Source organism: Gossypium arboreum, chromosome 11, assembly GCF_025698485.1.
Source record: "Gossypium arboreum isolate Shixiya-1 chromosome 11, ASM2569848v2, whole genome shotgun sequence".
NCBI classification, from domain to species: domain Eukaryota; kingdom Viridiplantae; phylum Streptophyta; class Magnoliopsida; order Malvales; family Malvaceae; genus Gossypium; species Gossypium arboreum.
In genome coordinates, this window is record NC_069080.1 from 42,202,723 (window position 1) to 42,216,226 (window position 13,504).

A 13,504-nucleotide genomic window follows, 5' to 3' on the forward strand; every position below is an offset into this window, starting at 1 on the left:
CATCCAAACTGCTACATAAAATTATCGTTAGGGAGGTAACGGAGCTTAATGATAGAGTGACCACTTCGTAACAAAACAATAACGTAAGTGACTAAAATGTAATATTTCAAACATAAGTGACAAAAATGTAATATGAGACAAACAAAAGTGACTATTTTTATATTTTACCCATAAATAAATAAAAATGATAGGTGCCAAATGTTGTGCCAAACACTTCTATGGTGCTTATCTTCAGTAAAATATGTATTCGGTTCTCATACTTTCCATTCAGTTGATTATTTGTTTAGTCAAATTGTGGAGTAAAAATTTGAAAATTAAAATATGCTCTAAATTTCTATACATTTGTACATTTGAAATTTAGTCTTTACTTTTATTTTCAAGAATTTAATCCCTCTACTTTTTGAATTTAAAATTTTAAGTCTAGTTGTTTTCACTGATTAAATTCTTCTATTCAATTTACTTGAGTGACATTTTAAAATTTAAAAAAAATTACTGGATAGTCATGTAACAATAAAAATAATGTTGAAATTACTTATTAGGATTTTTTTCTTAAAAAATCATTTGAATTAGTCATTATAAAATAAGTTTTTATTGTAGTGCTCTTAATCAAAATTGATGTCAACATTTTGATTAAAATAATTAGTAAAGTTAACTATTTAGGCTAGCTAATGACATTATAAAGAAAGGAACAAAATTATATAAAAAAAATCATATATATCAAATCTCAAGTTTTAGCATGATATATGAGCCAAAATTGAAATTTGACCATCATCTATAAATATTCATTTTTTATCCTTGAAATATGAAATATAAGAAATAAAATATCAAGTTAAACAAATATAATAGATAATGAAGAGTAGTTTGGATCAGTTGGAAAATACTTAATTAAACAAATATAATTACATAACATTCAGAAAAATTTGCAAACCTAAATATAAGTATAAAATAGACGTTTTGGAGGAAGAAAGAGTGAAAGGTAAAACAGAACTTTGATTATGTAATTACATGCTATGGCACAGAGTCAAAATACAAAGCCTATTTGAACAGTACGCCTTTTGAAAATCCAAATGATTCCAAACAAAAATCTGTATGCAGTTACTTGCATCAGTTGTCTATGCTTTGTATACACTTGCACATTTAATTTACTAACAAATCCACTACTACTATTGATCCCAATAGTTCCTTAATTGTGACAAATGTAGGAGAAGCTCATCTCTGCCAAGACCAGTGACACTGCTGGTCATGATCCATGCCGGATGTTGCTTATAGTTTTCTCTAATCAGTTCTTGGAAGTCCCTGATGTTCTCATCAGGCCTTTTTCCTTTGCTTGCCTTCAATTTGTCACACTTTGTGAACACAAAAGTCATTGGTATCTGAAATTAGGAAAAGGAAAATGAAGTAATGAGTAAGAAATAGCTAAATCTAAAAGCCAGGAGACAATAAACAAGAGAAATTGAGATTGTCATAAGGATAAAGCTAACATTGTTGCGTCCGAGCCAGTTAGTGCAGTCCAGATCAATCCTTTGAGGTGGGACACTTGCATCAATAAGAAGTAGCACAGCAACCAGAGTGTCTCTGTTTAGAAAATAGCCTTTAGTGAATGAAGACCAATCTGTTCGAGCAGCATTGGAGGCTCTAGCAAATCTGCAAATATATGAACCTTTCAAGGATTATATTCTATGTCAAGGAGTCATCCTACACACACCAAAATCTTATTGAAAGCATAACTGATATACTAATTTATTCCGGCATGTAAACATAGGCGTCCATCAACCAGATTAGGCATTGACTTTTCAAATATTCTTACCCTATCTGAGTGAAGATGTGGTACAGATTAAGCATAAACTTCAATGGCATGAAGGAACTTCAAGTGCAAGGTTGGCTAACCAACAAGAAAGCAATTTCACTATTACATCTATTAACTGATTGATTTAGTTCTCATCAACATTGCAAAATGAGGACTAAACAGAGGAGGGAACAATTCATTAGATTGGCATATTTGATATGCAGAATGTTCGAAAGAGTAACGACACCAGTTCATAGGGTAAACTCAAAGCCCCAACTAAAAACTTCAAAAACTTATACCTAAAGTGCAGGGAACTGCATAAGCCAACTATCTGCAATCCTCAACTAAATTGTGTGTACTAAACTACAATACTACCATAAATGCATTTATTAAAGTGATACTGAAGAGTGAAAGGACTTGAACAGAAAACATGCTGATAACTTGCAGTGTTATCTTGCTACTGGGTTCAAATTCGTTGTTCTGGTTGTCAGCTGGCTGGAAGAAGATTACCAGAATATTAAAATTATATGGTAACCTAATACTGACTTACTCAAATAGTACTTATAAATCATACTATAATCTGATTATTGATTTAATGTATGTGAAAATTAGAAATAAAATCCTCATTCCTGGATAGACAGCCAAACTGTAAATATATTCAGTACAACTAATTTACCTTTTGCCTATACAAGTCCATGCCTCTTTCTTTTGCAGATGAAAATGTTACCCAACAACAAGCAGCCATAATAAAAGAGCATGAAAACGTAAATAACTGGGCATAAGAACATCCCCCCCTCCCTCTATATTAATACATGCTTACATTAATGTAATCTAACTTGTACTATAGAACTGCCGATTGAGCTTAGTTCATTTGGCATTGAGCGTGCTTAAGTGCGTTTTATCCTCCAATTTAAAAGTTGTATAAAGGAAACTAATATAAAAGAACTACAATAAAATATTTACGTGATTGCTTGTTAATAATAATAAAAATGTTCATCCACCAGAATCTACTCTGAAAATTTTAGGATGATAAATTGGAAATTCAATCCTTTTTCTGTCTTACCAACTATTTTAAATCCTTAAACATGAATTGAAGGAGACAAATGTTGAAGCAGATAATTAAAAGAAGAAATCAAACGTACCCATAACCAGGCAAATCCACTATATACCAACTTTTATTCACCAAGAAATGATTAATAAGCTGTGTCTTCCCTGCATATTCAACAATCCCACAACAACGATAATAACAAAAATAAAAAATAAACTCAGAAATGGGGATGTAAAAGAAAGAAGAATTTTAAACTTTAAGGAGAAAAAAATTGAAAAATATACCGACCTGGTTTCTTTGAAGTAAGAGCAACTTCTTTTTTCCGAACCAAAGCATTAATAAGTGAAGATTTGCCCACATTAGACCGACCCAAGATTGCAAACTCGGGTCGGTCATCTTTGGGGCAATCCTTAGCCCGACCGCTACTCTTCACAAACTCCACTTCCTTAATCTGAGAATGACCCGCATAAGGTCCGACTACAATGTTGGAACCCGGCAATATCATTTCATCCGTTACGTCTTCCGGGTCGACCCCGGGTGGCACGAACAACACCGTCTTCGCAAACCGCGCCCGTTCGGACATCGGTTGCTTGGCGGCCCTTGAAGCTGACACGTCGGGTTTCGATTCGGGGCGCTTATGGGTTGAGTGAGAGATGGTTTTGTTGAAAGAGAAAAGGAAAGATGCTGATTTGGGAAGTGGAGAAGGAGGAGACAGAAACAACGTGAGACTAAGAGACAAGAGACGATTTCGAAGGAGCATTTTTTTTTTTATTGGGAAGGATTGATTAACAACTGTTGAAGTAAGTAGCTTTATTTTTTGAGCCTCTAAGACTCTTAACTTACATGAGCTTAAGCAGCTGGAATTTTTGTTTGTTTGCCGAGGAAATTGAAAGAAAGAGAAGGGAAACTATAGGGCCTGTCCTCGGACCTAAACTTTAAATAATTATATTTTCTTCTGGGTTTTCTAGTTTGAACTTGGGCTTGAGGGTGAAAACGAAGTTGTTTCAGAAAGAGTTTGCCACTAGTATTTCTATTTGGGTCATCTAACAAAATGTTCCCATACTATCAACAAAATTCTATATTGGTCCTAAACTTTACAATGTTCTGATTAAAGTAGTTAGAACTGTACCGGTGGAGATACTCTTTTTCTACTCATACCGGAATATATTAGTATATGTATTTTTTCAAATTTATTATTATTTTTAAAAATTATTTTATATATATTTATAAATATCAAATATAATATTAAATAAATCTTAAATATAAAATACTCTCCAATAAAATTCAAAAATACAATCAATCATTAAATAAACTCAAAATAAATAAGTTAAAAAATTATTCCATATCTTAACTAGAAAGACTATCTCATACTATGCATGTATTATATAATCATTTGACAAATCAAAAATAAATAATAAAATTTTAAATTTCAATTTTGTATCAATTAGTACACCATATTTCGATTGGTACATCATATTCCAACTATTAAGGACAAAACCAATCGGTATGATTGATACTGATAGAAAGTTGCATTGGAATGAAATCTAATTTTTTTTTTTTTTAGTTTATTACCACAACAGAGCATTTCGACCAATACAGATGATACCGGAATGAAATTGATTACCTTGGTTCTCATTAAATTCTCAAAATACCAATATTATATTAGTCATATACTTCTATCAACCTACTCACCAATTTAAGCATTAAATAGAGTTCATATTTAACATGGAGCATAGTTAAATGACACGATCACATTATAAGTAATGTAGCATAATTAACATAAATCTATCATGTTTAAAAAGTACTACTAAAAAATTAAAAAATTATTATTTTTAAAACACATCAAATCTAAGTGATTTATGCAATAGATAGATATATATTTGTAAGTTTTCACGTGTTTTAAACTAGCATTTAATGCTTAAACTAACATAAAATAAAAAGCTTAATTGGTACAATATTTGTAACACCCTATATCTGGTCCGGTCATTGAACCCGAGTTACGGGTTAAAGAATTGGGTTAGTAAATCAGGAATTAGTAAATCAGAAACCATAATTAGGTTAGATAATTAAAAAACTAGGGATAGTTAAATAAAATATTAAAATAATTAGAATTAAAAAATTTAGGTTAAGAAATTAAAATTAAATATTCGGGAATTAATTTGGTTAAAACGAATTCTAAAAACGAGACTTGATTTGAAAATAATTTTGAAATTGGTTTTAATTGAAAACCAAGTTGAAATTGGTTTTAATTGAAAACCAAGGACTAATTTGAAAAAGAAAGAAAATTGTAGGTGGTCAAAAGGGCAAATGCCAATTTTTAAAATCAGGTAGGCTATTTAAAACCACCCATGTTTCTTCCCTCCCATTCTTCATCTCTTCAAAAAAATTTTCCAAACACCAATTCTTTTTTTTCTCTCGAAATTAGTTCATCCTTTTTATTTCTAAGCTTTCCAAACATATAATCTCCTTTCAATCTCAAAGAATACTTATGATTTCATCCTCAATTTCTCTAAAAGTTCTTTACATGTTCAAACTCGAATTAGATTCGTAGCTTGTCAATTTTGCAAAGTTGAAGTAACATTCTGACTTTTCATGATTAAATTAGGTGTGTTAGCTTTTTAAATTGAGTTTTAATCAATTAATTCATGATTTCAACATATCTTTTGATTTTAATTTGATTTCGAGCTTGAAAATGATAGATCTCATTTTATTGAGTTAAAGTACTATTTAAAATCTCTTTTCAATTTATTTTGATCTTATTAGAAGGTTTTCAATCCTAATTTAACAAATATTTAAGTAATTTTGAAATATTTGAATGATCTATTCACTTTAAAGCTCCTTTGACGTAATTTTTCCAGAAAAATGAGATTCACGAAATTTGACTAAATTTAAGGTTTAAATTTGAAATTAGATGATATTTAGGAAGATTAGGATCAAAATTAAGGTTTAGAAATAAGGTTTGACTGGTGAAATTGTATTTTCGGCAAAACTAGCTAAGTTTTTTATATAGAGATTTAGAGGCTTTGATCTATGATTTTAAAGTTATTTAATCTTGTTGCTATGGTTTGTAATGCCTTTGTATTGTGTTTGATGTGTATGTAAAGTGCCAACTCATTTGGGAGCCTCAACAAACTAGGACAAAGTCAAACAAAAGCTCACTTTAGCTTATTATGAAGGCTAGTTGCTAAGGTAAGTGATCTTGTGTGCTATAGTTAATGCACAAAACAATGAGTTAAAAGGGGCTTAGATGACTAAATCATCTAATATAAGTCCTTGAAGTAAGTGTTCTTACTTAACCTGTAACGCTCCCACGCCCGAGACCATCGTCGGAGTCGAGTATGAGGTGTTACTAAGCTTAATTTAACATATTTAGAACTTTAGATTATTTATTTCTACATTCACAGCTTTTAAGCTACTTGCATCACAGTCAAAAGAAAATCATATCTCGAGTTCTGAAACTCAAATCAAGATCCGTAAATTTTCCTAAATCTAAACTCATATACCTATCTACTAATTTTTTCTAGAATTTTGGTTGGGCCAATTAGTACAGTTTATTAGTTAAAGTTACCCCTGTTTTAGGACTTGGTAGTCGACCTCATTTACTACAAACCATATTTCTCTCTGTACAAAATCCATATGACTATGAGGTTTAATTATCCTGAAACTAGGCTCAATAAGGATTCTGAGAATATAAAATAATTTATGGTGAATTTCTAAAGTTGGAGCAGGGATTCAGAAGCTGCTATGACCTGTTTCACTAAAATTCAAATATCTTGTAACATATAATTCCATTACCTGTTTCATTTGTTTCATGTGAAACTATACATAATAAGCTTCAATTTGATATGTAGTCCATCACCAAGTTCAATTTCTATGATTTTTAGTAAATTTTTAAACTCGCGTCGGTGTTGCTTGCGAGATACATTTATGGCAAATTTCATCCCTTTTATGAGTTTTTATGCACTAAGTATCTTAATAATTTTCCTTAACATCAAATATAATCTAAACTAACTATTTTCATAATTTATCATTATCAAGCATTTCCTCAACCATTCCATCACCATACCATAAGATCATTTACACAAAAAGGTATATTGCTATACATGCCATACTTAAATTTACAAGCCATTACCAAAAGTCTTTCGGATAGTGTGGTGAGCCTTGACCTATCCCGACTCTGAGTTGGCTTGTCCGAAACTACAATGAGTAAGAAGGAGGAGTAAGCATAAATGCTTAGTAAGTTCATATGCAAATAATAAGTAACATAACAAGCAGTCATACCAATCAACATTAGCATGTATCACTAAAACACATATCACATTTTAATCATTTTCATCATCTTATTACCTTATCGTGGTTGTATCAATACTCAACCCGAGGGTTAAATACATACCTGTCCAAAATATCCATTTCACATCACTTACCAATACGTCTCTTTACATCTCGAATATTCCTCCATTTGAGTAGAACTTTACCGTTGAACACATCGAATATAATTGGATACATGGATAACTTGCACATAAGTGCCATATATGCAATCAAGCAATCATGTAACCCGCCCATAGCGAACTCGGACTCAACTCAACGAGCTCGGGCGTTCGCATCCATAAGTGAACTCGGACTCAACTCAACGAGTTCGGATGCCTAGTTACATCTCACGAACTCGGACTCAACTCAACGAGTTCGGACATTCGCATCCATAAGTGAACTCGGACTCAACTCAACGAGTTCGGATGCTCAACCATCCTAGTGACATGTCACTTGTATCCTAATCTATTCCTAAGGTTCAAACGGGCTTTTCCTCGAACACTTATCCTTGCCGTCTTCCGTAGAATGCCAAATCAATACTGGTAACAATTATATTTAACAAGTAGTTCACATAATTTACATATTATTTGAAATTAACCACAAAGCATACATTTCATAATAAAATTCAGCATAACATATAATTAACATCAATAACTTAAAATAACCATTATGCTACATTATTTACACATGAACTTACCTTGGTACCAAAATACAAAGATTTTGCAATTTAGTCCACAATCTTTTCTTTTCCTCGATTGAGGTCGATTCCACGTCTTTCTTGATCTAAAATAACACATTTAGCTTATTTAATACTCACATTATCAAATTAATCCTTAACTCAAATTTTGGCAAAATTACAATTTTACCCTAAACTTTTGCATATTTACATTTTTGCCCCTAGGCTCGGGATGAAAATTTATTCCTTATTCTTATGTTTTACAACATGCTGATCACTTTTCTCTTCTATGGCAACATCAAATTCTCACTGTAACATGTACTTGTGACTATTAGGTATTTTTACCGATTAAGCCCTTTTACTCGTTTTTGCTTAAAATCGAGTAGTACAAGTTGTCTAACATAATTTAAAACTTCATATTCTATCATAAAACATCAAAATACACAAATTTCACCTATGGGTATTTTTCCAAATATAAACCCTAGGTTAAATTATTGCTAACATAAGCTTTATCGAGTTCTAGGGATCTCAAAAACGTAAAATCATTAAAAGCGGGCTTGGAATCACTTACTATGGAGCTTAGAAGCTTGAAACAAACCCTAGCTATGGAGAACCCTTGAAATTTCGGCCTAATGAAGAAGATGGACAAAATTAGCTTTTAATTTTGTTTTAATTCATTTTAATAACTAAATGACCAAAATACCCTTACTACTAAACTTTCCAAAATTCCTTCCATGTCCTAATTTTTCCATCAACTTAAAATTGGTCAAATTTCTATTTAAGACCTCCTCATTAATATTCCAAAACAATTTCATACTAAAACTTCTAGAATGCAAGTTTTGCAACTTATTCGATTTAGTCCCTACTTTCAATTTAAGCACTTTAGGCATAGAATTTCATCACGAAATTTTCACACAATCATGCAATCATATCATAAACCTCAAAATAATTATAAAATAATTATTTCTATCTCAGATTTATGGTCACGAAACCACTATTCCGATTAGGCCCTAATTCGGGATATTACATAACCTTTGCTATTCTATGAACAAGCTCACTTATGTTATAATATGCTAAAGTGTGTGATGTGCATATTTATGTTGGATATATGAATTAATATGTCTTGTGGATAGCTGGTATTACACACACATCTCTGGTATAAAAGTAAATTTGGCTTAATGAGCAAAGTTTTAGCACTTGCAATGCAATATGTGAACATGTGCAAGTGTTTGGCCAAGGTAAAGCATGATATGTGTAGTGTGTATAAACCAGAAAATAAATGTGTAAAATGGATATATTAGCCTTGTGAACCTTTGAAAACATTGGATATAGTGGGCATGCCATAAGATTTGAGTACTCATTTATATGTTTTGTTATTAAGACATGTGAAGGGATAAGGAAAAGCATTGCTCCATTCATGGGACATATTGGTGTGTTGGAGAGTGTTAGCTTTATGCTACACTTACTTAGGACATGTAGACTCTTTGGAGTCATGGTGTGATAAAGATTTGAGTATCTAATGAGATCCATTGTTATGCATTTTCATCTTCACAAGTTGCCAATGTATCAATATGATATGATGTTTCATGATGCTATGTGATAAGTACATTTAGCATGCTTGCTTTAACTCTTGAGTTTGTGATTTATTATAGTATTTGGAGTACTCACTAAGCTTGGTTAAGTTCACATTCTTTTGTGTCTATTTTTGCAGAGAAATTGCTTGTATGGAATGGTGAAGTGGGCAAGCTTGAGATCCAAAGGTAAAGGCATCTTGGTTAAACATATGAAATGATCTTGGTTAATAAGGGATAACAATGTGGGTTTATATTGAAGAATTAGACTTTATATTTATTTTGGTTTGGTTTGTAAATGGACTTTCCATGGATTGTTTAAGGACTTTTATAACTGTTTTGTGGATGTTTTAATTGCTTGGATGATTGCATGAAGTATGTTAGATGAATGTTTAGTTAAATTGTTGAATAACAAGCATGTGATTTGTTGATTTGTGGTTAACATGGCTTAAATGATATGTTGAGAGCTTGGATAGATGCAAAATGGCCCAATAGCAAGGAATGTACCTTTATTGCACTTTAACTTGCCTTATATGTAAATTTGTTAAGTTGAGTAAATTGGTTTGAGACTTTAGAAAAGCATGTTAGCTTAGGTGATTGATTTGGATGCCAAAATATGTTAATGTATGACCTTATGTGTTTGAGCATGATTAATAAGATTTAAGTATGCTATATGATATGTTAGAATAGGAAAAATGGCATGAAACCACGAATTGGTATGTACATTTGAGGATCAAAGTGTTATATGTAAGTGTAACGCCTCAATTTTCGGGAATCCTGTGAATGTTGGCATAGGTTTAATTATGTTAGTGGGCCTCTAGAAAGCCCAAGCTTAAGATAGAACCTGGCAATTTTAGTTAATTTTTGTTCCATAACAAAAAGGGGGTGAAATTATGAAATAGAACCTATGTGAAAATGTTTGAAAATGCTATAGGCTAAATTGAAGTGGCCAAATAAATAGGAGTGCAAAATAGGAGGATTTGCATGACAAACCTCCCATTTTACATGAAGTGGCCAGCCATCATGTTGTTGTAGACAAAATGTACACTTGATATCCATAATTTATGGTACAAATTGATAATAGGTTAGGTAAATGTTCCATGATAATGGGTTAGGTAAATGTTTCATGATAATGGGTTAGGTAAATGTTTCATGATAAGAATTTCATGTCTTTTGTATTAAAGAATTAAATGGATGAAATATGAAGTTTTATTAAAAGAAAAAGGGGTGAAAAGAACAAAGTTTTGTCCATCTTTGTTCATCATAGCTGAAAGTTAGAGAAGAGAAAGGAGAGGAGAAAGCTCTTGAGTATTTGGTCATTAGGAGGAGGAAAATTGAAGGTAAGTTCTTGGTACCTTGCTTCTATTTTGAGGTTCATGAGTTCTTCTTGATTCTACCTTAACTCTTGAAGTATATTTTGATTTTAGTTGTGTTGTGAGCATTTAGTCATGAATTAAAATGAAGGAAATGGTTGTTGTTTCATGTTCTTTTGATGAAAAATGAAAGATAGGTGAAGTTGAGCCAAACAAATAAGCATGCATGTGCCTTAGATGTTAAAGGGAAAAATCAGCTAACATGTTGTGCTTTAAAATGATGAAATGGAGATTATACTTAAGTAAAATCATAGATATGTGATGATTGATTGGTGATATACATGTTTAAATAACAAGCATGCAAGTTAGGTGTGAAAGAGTGATTTGGTAATAAATCTGCTTGGGACAGCAGCAGTAACGTGACTTTGGAAAATCACCATAAATTGTGGAAGATGAGTTAGAAGCTGCATAAATTATGTAATTAAATCTTATTGAGTCTAGTTTCTAATGAAATAAACAAGAACATATTTTGAATTCTGTACAATGAGAAATTTGATTCGTAATGAAGGGTGGTCAGATTAGTCAAACAGTGAAACATGGGAAACTTTGAGAAAAATCTGGTATTGATTGGCTAAACCAAAAATTCTGAAAATTTTATGAATAGAAGATATATGAGTCTATTTTCAGGGAAAATTAACGGTACTTGATTTGGAGTTTTGTATCTCTAGTTATAAATAATTTAGTGACTGTTGCTCAGGAAGACAGCTTGCAGTGAAATTATGATTATGTGGTAAACATTGACAAAAATTTGTTAATGAGTTGCTTATTGATTTCTTATAAGCTTACTATGATCTGTAAGTGTGGTTGGCCGAATATTGTAGGGGGTTAATACGTAGTTTGTATTTGAATAGTTAGATTAACGTGTTAGTAATCCAATTATAGGCGGTTCGTGTGTGGATCTCGTCAAGCATATAAATCATGAAACAAATGTGTAACTCGACACCTCTCATAGACTAGATTGGCAAAAGCCGAAAAGCGAAATGTCGAAAAGTCAATTATTTTGGGAATTTGCGAGTGTGCGAATGCTCGTAAGATAGTTGGGTTTGTATATTTGGTAATCTAAAGTAATAAAGCTGCGATGCTGCGATTTCGTACATTTTGATAATTTGGGCTTAATGGGCCAAAGATCGGGTTCATAGGCCAACGGGCCCAAATCGGTAAGTATGTGCGGTAAGTGTTCTGATAGTACGTAAATAGTTAGGATATGCATGAAAACCCTAAAAGTAGCTAAATTACTATAATACCCTTATATATGGAAAATTATTGTTATACCCCAAGGTGCAAAATTACCGTTATACCCTAGGGTTAATTTTGGTGAAAAGCATGACGATCGATTACGTATGATGTATGCCATGATTATATATCATTGCATGGGGACATGGGTTATATTATGGAGAAAGCGTTCGGTGGCTATGCCACAAATATTCGATCTGGTGGCTCGCCACATATATCTGCTACGTGGCTCGCCATGATTATCTCAGATCTGGTGACTCTGTCACATTATTCGCTTCAGCACCATGCTGCAAATTACGTGGTGTGTAGCGGTTGGGTGGGTCGAGTTGTCTCCCCACACGGTGTAAGGTTGGTACGGGGGTGTATACGGTTGGATATGGTTGGGTTTCTACATAAACATGTAATATACATTACGTTTCGCTATGGGCCTATGGGCTTTATTCTGAATTCTGTTCTGGGCTAAGGCTAACTTATTCTGTTTCTGTGGGTTGAGCTGATTTAGACTATGATTGGGTTATTTTACACACTGAGTTTCCCCAAACTCATCCATTTTATTTTTCATTCACGCAGGTAATCCCCAACCATAGTGGGCTTGGAGCTGTGAGGGAATTCGGAGTGGCCACCGCTCGAAAGTTTGATTTTCTTACGGTGAACTGGACATCCTTTTAATTACGTTTGAGGTTTTGGGCTTTTAAATGTAATAAGGCCGCTTATTTATTTTGATGGTTTTAATATGTATTACTAAGATAGGTAATACTTATTTTAACTGTTGAAATTGGATAGCTTTAGGCGCATTTTCAAAAACAACATTGATTTCAAAATAACATGACAACAAGCAAAGCTTCCGCAATGAAAGTATTTTCCAAAATTAATCACTTTTCCTAAAATGACTTAATCAAATCGGTTTCCTAGAAATATCCATGACGTTAAGGTGTGGCAATGGCGTATGCATGTCTAGGATTGGATCCGAAGGAGCTTGGTACTTAGCGATCCGATGGACTCACCACCTCTTTTCTGTTTCCTACCGGTGCCTGACTTCCATTTACTTTAACCCTTAATGAATTAATCTTTTGAACATCAAGTACGATTTTACGGACTTAGAATGGAAATTTTTTAACGTTTTGATGTGGCATGCGGATCAAGCCATAACTTCGGGCGAGTTTGGGGTGCTACATTTAGTGGTATCGAGCCTAGGTTGCAACAACTCGGTGTGGAATGGGTTTACAAAAATAAAGGTTTTCAAAGCGAAAATTTTATAAAGAATGCGAAAACTCGATTTTCAAAATTTAGATCTTTAGAAGGTGGCATTAGAATCTCGGCTCAAGCACGTAAGTATTACTCGAACTCTTCGAATATTTTTTCAATTATCATGCGTACTAAAATCCTGCTAGGATACTCTAGATAGGGTGATCTGAAACCATAGGAAAATCGATAAGAGATCAAAGCGTAGCTAGACTTGATTCTGCGAAAACAAACTTTGAATTCTTGTCGATTCATAAAATATCCGTA

The 13,504-nt window shown here is 32.6% G+C and overlaps 1 protein-coding gene across 1 annotated transcript; it reads right to left on the reverse strand.

Moving 5' to 3' along the window:
- Nucleotides 1-970: 970 nt before the first annotated feature.
- On the reverse strand, nucleotides 971-3,837 carry LOC108465553 (GTP-binding protein At2g22870). Its single transcript, XM_017765902.2, has 4 exons — nucleotides 3,123-3,837; nucleotides 2,929-2,998; nucleotides 1,482-1,644; nucleotides 971-1,373 (listed from the first exon to the last, which is right to left on the reverse strand). Exons 1-4 carry the CDS (start codon nucleotides 3,592-3,594, stop codon nucleotides 1,164-1,166), a joined length of 915 nt encoding a protein of 304 aa, XP_017621391.1. The 5' UTR covers nucleotides 3,595-3,837; the 3' UTR covers nucleotides 971-1,163.
- Nucleotides 3,838-13,504: the final 9,667 nt, after the last annotated feature.